At 39.3% G+C, this 9473-nt stretch overlaps 1 protein-coding gene across 1 annotated transcript; it reads right to left on the bottom strand.

Moving 5' to 3' along the window:
- Window positions 1-2659: 2659 nt before the first annotated feature.
- slc39a9 (solute carrier family 39 member 9) lies at window positions 2660-9333 on the bottom strand. The gene is made up of 7 exons (XM_053335703.1): window positions 8836-9333; window positions 7618-7726; window positions 6231-6434; window positions 5908-5976; window positions 5113-5198; window positions 4885-5019; window positions 2660-4395 (listed from the first exon to the last, which is right to left on the bottom strand). The coding sequence occupies exons 1-7, from the start codon at window positions 8929-8931 to the stop codon at window positions 4162-4164; spliced, it is 933 nt and encodes a 310-aa protein (XP_053191678.1). The 5' UTR covers window positions 8932-9333; the 3' UTR covers window positions 2660-4161.
- Between the last annotated feature and the right edge of the window lie 140 nt (window positions 9334-9473).

Genomic DNA, 9473 nt, shown 5'->3' on the forward strand with positions numbered 1-9473 from the left:
GGTTAACATGCAGCTCAGCGTCGAGAGTATCAGATTAATTGACAGAACATGTGTCGGAGTGGATGGACAGCAGATTATAAAGATATTGACAGCTCAGCCTCGACATCCAGGACAGAGAAATGCACGAGGCTGCTGACATTAAGGCTGCTTTCATAAGAACTTTATGTCAGAGTAGAGGGGAAAAAAGCCTCTAAAATAGTAATAATTTAAGAGAAAAGTCACACAATTATGGGAAAAGGTGTGACTCAAAGTGACAGGAATATGTCAAATCCTTACCTTGATAAAAACAGAACAAACATCTGCTCATCTGCTTCTATAAATGGACATAAAGTGCATTAAAACCAACTATTTAAGTCATGAAGTTCAGGTTCAATGGTTCAATTCCACCTGTTAAAATCTAGGAAAAACACCAAAACAGACTTTTTAAATTTAACATGATGATTTTAAATAAACACAAATAATAAATATGCTTCAACATTTTCACCAGTTTAAAAAACTTTAATTTAGTCGTCATAAAACACGTTGCTTTACAACTAATTTTCACAATCAAAAATCTGGAAATAAGGCAGACTCATCCTGGAATGACAGAAAATAAAAATATCCCCCCACCCCCCCAAAACAAAACAAACAAAACCCTCTCTCCCCCCACTATATCAAATAATCACTTGATCCAATAACTCCCCTGAAGCCCCCCAGTATGTGCTGTTATGTGTTTGAGTGAAAGACCCTTTCTGTTAAAGGTCACCTGACAGTTTAAAGGGTTTCCTCCATTTTTTTTTAACATACATGTGGATCAAGGATGTTACACGTAGACGGCGTCAAAACTCTGCTCTGCTGTAAAAAACGTTATTGCGTTTTAATATGTTCAGATTAACACTATCGCCTTGGTTACGATTAATGCTTAGTGAGGCCAGTCCCTGCATCACCAGTATTGTGACTGTTCAGGTTGTGAAGATGCACATTTATATTCATTTTATGAGAACTGACACAATGAAACATGTTTTAAGTCAGACTTAAACATTATGAATATGATTTCTGAGCCAGTCATTGTTCACTGAAAACGAATCTCCAAAACATCAACTTTCCAACGAGAACAGACCTTTTTCAGCTTTTGTGACTTTTCAGGTAAATCGTTTTTAATAACCGACTGGATTATGTTCTCTTAAAAGGTACCCTGTGGAGTTACTGACCTCTAGTAGCACGATGGAGCAGATGTTTCTAAGAGTAGGTTGGGGTTTTTGTCGTGAACACGCATGTGCACACTAGGGGAACAATAGCTGCTCCTACTAACAGTCTCACACTATTCCAGTTATCTACCCAGGGCTGTAAAGGTGTGAAGAAATGAAGCAATGCACCAGGAAAGGAAGGAAAGAAGCACTGAGACTATAAGAGTAAAATACCAAACAGTGTGGTGGTTGCAGTGTGAGGAGTTGGAGCCTTTTTGTGTTATATGTGACATTGAACTGGATATTTTAAGACATTTTAAGACATCAGGCTTTTAGACATGATTTTTAGACAGGCCTTGTTTTTTGTTTTTTACTATTCTCTGTTATTTTATAGATAAAATGATTAATTGAAAAAAATCAACCTGTGAATAATCAATAATGAAAATAATCATTAGTGGCAGCCCTAAATGCAAGCTAACAAACACAGATGTAGAGAATCCAGATGTTTTACAAAGTAGGAATTAATTAACAGGTTGGTTTAGACTTTAAGGATACACTTAAAACTCCACAGAGTACCTTTAAGTAGAAAAACTTCAACCCATAAAAGAACAATTCAGTGTATCAGAAAACTTCAAAATCATCAAAATTGCACCTGAAAATTTTAATAATTTTAACAGTTACCTTTTATAACTATCCCTTTATCCTCGTCCCTAAAAGAAGACATTTGAACAATATGACGTATCTTGTGACTTGAGCAGAGTCCCAAATAAATGCTTTTTTAAAAATGTTGCACATACTTGAATTGTTAGTTGTTTTTAAAGGATGAGTAACATGTAAATGTCAAATCTCAGCAGGGATTTTGATGCAACACTGTTTACAGACACATAATGGATCAGTCCTCCAGCACTGTGGGGGGTGGTGGGGGGTTTCCCTTTTGTACAGACACACACAGTTTCCCATATAAAAAATAAAACAGTCATGCAGCTGCTGGTCTGCATGCGTCCTTGCTCCGCTCTCCTTCTCGTAGGAAGCTTAAAACATCACGTTCGGCGTCTTCTCGTCATTTAAGTTGGAGTTAACAGACAAGTCGTGTGTAAACTGTTACATCTGTACGTGAAACAGACACTCCTCTCGTGTCGGTACTGAAAAGAACAGTCTGTCCATGTCCAGAGAAATTCACTTAAAAGTCAAAATTTAAAAAAAAAATGTATTTGTGAGTAAGCAGTTTCATCTCACACTAGAGACCATGATGATAGTGGAAGAAAGTTACTCTGTACAGTATACTTACACACATATACATACACATGAGCTCTGCCGTGAGCAGGCACAGCGACACTATATCCACGTGTCCTGATAGGAGAGGGAGCGTTTAGTTTTAACCGTGCCGGAGCAGAGACGGGCGGGGGGGGGGGGGGCTGCGTTCAAAAGCATCTATCTGACCAGTCCTGATATGTGAATTTTGTCAATGAAGGCAAAACATCAGCTACACTCCACATGTATGATTATTGCTCAGGTATGATTAATTAAATATTGAATGAGGAGTAAAAGAACTAAAAGTCTTAAAAGAAAGGTTTGCTTGAAGTCTCCTCATTTATCTGTAGTGACTAATATTTTGTATCAATGGTCCCTCAGTGTGAGCTCATTCAGTAAATGCCCTTTAACAAGGCAACTCATCCATTTACCCATCCATTAATTCATCCATTCATTCAGAGTGACTGCTGTAATAACCCTCCACCTTAAAATAAGCTTAGTAACACTCTATACAATCACTTAAGACAATTCTATACAGATTTTTTTTCTCCTGTGATCTCTATTTATAATTATTCTTCAGGAAAAAACAGAACAGAAAAGAAAACATTTCAGGAACTAAACCGATAAAACAAAAAGTGACAAAAGTTCATCTGATCCACTGAGGCTGCGTTGTGTCTCCTCCTCACACATGAGATTCGGCCTCAAGTTGATTGGATCTTTTCACTTTAACATGTGGTTTTAAATAACAGCTTTTTTTCCCCCCACACAACAGATTTTTTTTTTATAACAGGACCTCTCACTCTGTCGACAAAAATCACAAGCCAAAGCAAAAAAAAAAAAAAACTGTTACGGGCATCTGGCTGGTTAGGCTAATGTCTCGTCCTGCCTCGCAAGCTGTTTGAAGGTAAGAAAATAAGTCAGGAACGTCTTCTACAAACTGTCGAGTCCTCATGGCGTCGTCTCTTTGTGAATCTGTTTCAGCTTGCTAATATGGCACTTGAAAATCAGCTCTAATCAATCTGGACTCTTGCTAAGAGATTTACAATCTGTACAGTTATATATATATATAAAAAGAGAGAGTTTACGTTGCTGTCTTGGTATCAGAACCTCTATGGGGACACTTTAAATCTCTCTGTGCAACTGGTATCTAGTAAAACATTACTGTGATGAAATCAGGGTTGGTTCTTTGACTTTGGACAAGCACAATAATGCAACACTGAGAACTCTGCAGTGATCTTAATAAACTGGGATAAAGGCTCCACCACTATGGCCTCTCTAAAAAGAAAAAAAGAAAAAAAAAGAAGAAGGATTTCTGGAGCGTGGTGGACTACTGGTGAAGACGCTGCAACATATTCGATTCCAGCAGTGGAGCTTTAGCAGGTCATTCCCCGTCTCTATCTCCCTCGTTTCCTTTCATATCTTAAATGTCGCTACCCAATAAAAGGCATAAAAATGCCCCTCAAAAAATAAAATAAAAAGATTTCTGGTGGAATAAATGGACACAAACTGTATCTGTAAAGCGTTGTGTCTGCAGAGGAAAAGCATTGTTGTGTGCCTTGGTTGTCACTGCAGCAACTCTGATTTCCCTAACATTATTCATTCCCTGTTTTCAAGTTCATCTCCGAGTCGTAAGACGTCCACCAGCCTGATCCACGAGGTCCGTCAGCAAACAACAAGCAATAAGACATTTAGATCCACAATGTTTTGAAGTCTTTTCCTCTCTTCTAACTCCTGAGCTCTGAGTCTAGTGGTGGTGACCGACGGACAGCACCAGAGGAATGAGGCAGCCCAGCACCAGAGCTCCCACCTCCACCTTGCTCAGTCCCTTCCCCCCGTTCCCTCCCGCGGGTGCGTGGCTGTGGCCGGTGCCCCCCACCTCAGGGAGGACGTGGACGGTGGCCACGTAGAGGAAGGTGCCGGCGGAGAAGAGCATGGCAACACCGGTGGCGTTGATGTCTGACAGGGCCTCTTTGCTGCTCTGAGGACGGAAAAACAGAAAAAAAAAACAGTCAGGCTAAATGTCTGACTGAAGATTTGAGCCACAAATAAACATTTTCTTTCTGATGGGCAGCTGGTTGATGAAATGGATACTTTATTTAATTTCATTCAGACTTTTTAGGGCTCATGAAATTGAATCTATTCCATCTCGACCAGGCCTGTTAAATGTCTCTTGTAAAGGACTTTGAACTCCGACCAACCAGACTGGTTTTCTTAAGCCTTTTATTTGACTGAGTCGTGTTCAATACAAACTAAGGAGGTGACAGCCAGTGTGCCTCAGGCTGAATACAAAACATACCGATTCCCAAGCTAAGAGAATGTGTTGCAAGCAATGAGAGAGCTGCATTTCATTGCCTTGAAAAAAAAAAACAACTGTTATTTGCTCCAAACAAAGAAACTGAGAGAATATTCCTATTTTTTCTATTTACTAAGATCTTTATGGCATCCAGCACATTTCCTCTGCTGTTACCTGACTGAGGCCAAGAAAAGTGAGCATTGCGAGGACGGGCGCTGCCAGGGCGAAGACCAGGAGATGTTTGCGGATGCGGTTCCTCTCGAGCCCGGCGTGCATCAGGAACGATACCAGGCCGAACGCTGCTGGAGCCTGCAGACGAGAGAGAGTAGCACGTTTACAACACACTGCAGCTACATGTTTAATTTGTGTATATATATGCATCAAGATATATAACATTACTACCTTGTGCAGCATGATCGCTACGAAGACAATGAGCTGAACGCTGGTCTGAGAGGTTGAGGCAGCAGCTCCTAAAGCCACTCCATCAGCTGGAGACAAAAAGACAGAGTTGATGAGATGTATTATTTAAAAATGTGCAATAAATGACACTGAGCTTAACTGGATATCAGCTAACAAATACTTCCTATGTAAATATACAGTGAAGCAGTAGTGACAGGGGCAGAGACTTAAACCACATCACCTACAGTATGTGTGTTTTGTGATCCGAGCTGTTCTGTTCTTTGTTTTGGTAGCTGCTCTGACCTGTATGTTAGTGTGTGTGAGTCGCTCCGTGTCCTCCATATCCTCCATATCTGTTTCTAAGATGGCAGCCATATCACAAACCTTCTCAAACAGTACATTAAAATATGACTTTTGAGGCTCAATCTTGATCCATATTTGATCAGCGCCTAGTTTAACAGTTTGATCTGAGTTTGATATGTCAAATGCTACTTTAATATTTGGTCATTAGTATGATGACTGATGACATTATTGAAATTTGTGATGTAATACTGAAAGAATGAGCAGCTGTTACTGTTAAGCTTTCAAAAACCACCTGTGTTTTAATTTTAATTTGGAGCTTCATCCAAAAACTAAAGATTCATGATTAAATAAGTTTTAAAAAAAGAAAGGTAACAGAAATGGTTCCACAATACAATACATATTAAAAATAAATCTAGTTACAAGGAACACTCTTCTATATTGCTGCATCAATTTGTGATTTAAACAGATTTTCATGAGACAGAGCGTCAAACCCACCTGCAGCGTGGACCACCAGACCCAGGGTGGTGGTAATTTTGGAGTTGGTGGCCCTCGCGGACTCTGGATCTAAATCAGACAAAACACAAAAGTACATGTGAGTGATAAAACCACAACAGCATCTCCACACAGAGCATTGCTGGGAAAGAATGTGTAGAGTCTAATTGAACAAGATAATATTTTTCCAAAGCAGATTATCACTTCGAGGATAATTACCGCCCCCCCCCACCCCCCCCACCCCCACCCAAATCACCACATAGACACTCAGCACTTTGCTTTGGAAGCTTTAATCTTCCTGTTTATATTTCCCTTGCAGCACTCACCCTCAGTGTTATGCACATGTGAACTGCCTATCTGGTCCACAAGCAGCATAAAGACGAAGCCCAGGACCAGAGACACTCCGATGCAGGCGTGGAGCTGCTCGTGACTGTGCTCGTGTTTCCCGCTCTCGCCCAGGCCTGCCTTTGATTCAACCTTCGCCTCGGACACCTCCAAACCTCCAGCTGCGCCGTGACTGTGGTGTCCACCTGTGAATATGAAGGTCAAGAGACAACATATAAAAGTTAAATGACACCTTACTACATTAATAATAAAACATTTAAATTCTCTCCTACACACAGAGATCATAAATTCAAATAAAACCCTCCTATAAAGACATCACATGACGCACTGAACTCCTCTGTGGGGCACATTTAGTTTGTAATTTATCATAAATCAAATATTTGTGTTTGACAAACTTTGTTACGTAACAGAGAGGCTTCATCTATCTACTACTGCTAGTCGAACTTTGCTCTATTTGAATAGGATTCAGGCTGTTGAATCAATTATTTCCAAATTACAGTAGATTACAGTACGTGTATGTGTGCTCTATACTCTAAATCTCTGTCGGGAGATCCAAAGACTTCAAAGACTTTCATTGGCTTCATTAGGCAGCAAACAGTAGGGAGCTGACAGGAAATGAGGAGAGTGAGAGGGGTGATTTAAATCACTACTAGGGCTTCAACTAATGATGCTTTTCCATTATTGATGAATCTTCCTTAAATTTGTTTTTCTCCTGATCCTAATTTACTCTATAAAATCTGACCAACAATCCAAAACTCAAAGATATTCAGTTTACAATCACATGAAACAGAGAAACCAAGCTAATCCTCCCATTGGAGATAACGATTAACTGATTATCAGAATACCTGAAGATTAATCAGTCATCCGATAGAACATTCATCCTTTTCAGCTCTATTCCTGAGGCCAACACCAACCTTCAAACACTTTTAAGCTAAGACCTACACATGACATAAACTACATATCAATGCCATAACTTTCCCAAGATCTGTCACTTGTTGAATAATCGAGAAACCGGATGACATTGGTATTTGATCAATCAAACAGACATTCTCTGATTACAGCTTGTCAAATGCTTTTTCAAGATTTGCAGCTATTCTCCTTTCTGTATAATTGTAAACTAAATGTCTTTGTGTATATTTTAAACAGTTAAATTGTTGTGAGACTTGTGACTGTCAGTATTAATTGAACATTTTACAGATTACATAATCAATGATAGATGAGCTATTCCTGTCTTTTACCTGACTTATCCTAGTTTCAGCTCTATCAAAGACCACCTTCAAATGTGAACACAGCCAGGCAGCTTTGCTTTGATTAAATAGAGTTGTGTAAACACATTCAGGGGGAATATACTGCTTTGGTGTACTCTACCTTCAAGGATCTCTTCATAAAGTGCGTGGACCCCTTCAGGAATGATAACAGCCAGTGCCGTCCCACAGAGCAGCCCTGCTCCCAGCACAGTGACCAGCTTCAGCTTCTCCTGATCAAACATACAGAGTCACACATTTAAGGCTTCTGTCTCATAGACACAAGATGTTGATTATCTGATAACATTGGCAAGTTTGATGCAATCACAACTTGAGATGAAAAGCACTGATGAAGATAAACTTTAACCTCTCTGTAAAACTGGAAATGTTGCTATTGCCCAAGTTAGCTTAAAGGTCAGGTTAAATGTTTCAATAACAGTCAGGTGTTCATATGAACAGTGAAAGAGGTTTTCCTCGCTGTAATCATTCCTCCTGTTCATACTGACTTTTAACAGATCTCCTTCAAATATGCTTTCAATGGAAGTGATGGGGGCAAAATCCACATAGTCATGTTTTTTCATGTCATAAAAAGTGTATCTGAAGCTTATCTGAAGTTCCAGCAGTCTGATTTAGTCATATCAAGGGTCTTTACTTCATATGACTACAATCTGGCTCATTTACAGTCTTTCCCCTCTCTCTAGCCCTAACCCTTTCATTTAGGATATCTTTTACAGATTGTATTATTATTTAGGATTACATCATTTTGTGTATATTTTTACAATTATGGACCACAAAAGCAAGGCAAATTCCTTGTGTGTGCAAACCTACTTAGCAATAAACCTGGTTCTGATTATGATTCTTGGTATTTCCCTGTTGAACTGTAGTAGAAAATAAAAAGAAGGACTTTGGCACCAAAAAAGACTTAAACATTGAAAGATATCTATCATTTAGACGGCTGAAGCTTCATATTAGCATCAGATACAATTTTTGGAGCAAATATTTTTTGCACAGAAGCTAGAAGTAGATTTTGGCTCCCAACATTATACACATTATGAGGCAAGTATAAACAAGAGGAATGATTAATAACTCCAGATGTCAGGAGATATAGGAGGACACAACATTTTATTTTCTTATTATCCTGAGACAACAAAGCTGGGTTTCGACACACAACGACAAAGGCATTAAAATCAATTACTGCAAACATTTGGAGACATAACCATTGTTTTAACACAGGCTTGAATAAATTGTGAACTCCTCCTTTAACTGTGCAAGTCTTCGGGAAACACTTATATACATATGCATACATACATTTTTTGAAGGGTTTTGCATGTTGTAAACTTACCTCTGAGAAGTTGACAGCTAAAGGTATCGTCCCAGCCACATAACATCCCACTAACATCGCCAGAGACAACAGGCTGATGGAGCTAAAATCATCCATGGCTTCACTTTTCTTCTTCTTCGGCTAATAACAATGCTAAGCTAAACCTCACTTCTCTCTTCTTGACACTGACTTTTTAATCGTGCTCGTCAACTCACATAACATGCCAGTGGTTTACAGTAAATGATAATCTCTAATAAAACACGCCAGAGCCTCAAAACATCCACGTTAACTACACCGACGTTGCAGCTTGTGGCCTCGGCAGTGTTAGCACGCTAAGCTAACTAGCTTCAGTCTGGCTCTTTAAAAAAATATCACAAATTAAAGAAGTCTGACACTTTAATCTTCACGTCCAAATAGTAGACACCTTGCATCATCTTCTCTTTAACACCACAACTGCCCCCCTGACTTGGTAAATGCCCCACTAACAAACTGAGAGCTAGCTGATCATCCTCCGTGTGTTTTTTTGTTTTTTTTTAGTGTAGATTAAAAGTACTTCCGGGTTGAGTTTCATTCACTCATCACTGTGCAGACAAACCTGCCACGTCTCAACCTGCAGCACAGAGGAAATGATGGGTTTTATTTATTTTTTCTTCTGATGT

Source organism: Scomber japonicus, chromosome 16 (assembly GCF_027409825.1).
Source record: "Scomber japonicus isolate fScoJap1 chromosome 16, fScoJap1.pri, whole genome shotgun sequence".
Classification (NCBI taxonomy): Eukaryota; Metazoa; Chordata; class Actinopteri; order Scombriformes; family Scombridae; genus Scomber; species Scomber japonicus.

Coding starts and splice junctions, on each gene's coding strand:
- slc39a9 (XM_053335703.1), bottom strand. CDS start 8,931: ATGGATGATTTTAGCTCCATCAGCCTGTTGTCTCTGGCGATGTTAGTG. Junction 7,727..8,835: donor TAGCTGTCAACTTCTCAGAG/GTAAGTTTACAA, acceptor ATGTTTGATCAG/GAGAAGCTGAAGCTGGTCAC. Junction 5,020..5,112: donor TAGCGATCATGCTGCACAAG/GTAGTAATGTTA, acceptor TCTCGTCTGCAG/GCTCCAGCAGCGTTCGGCCT.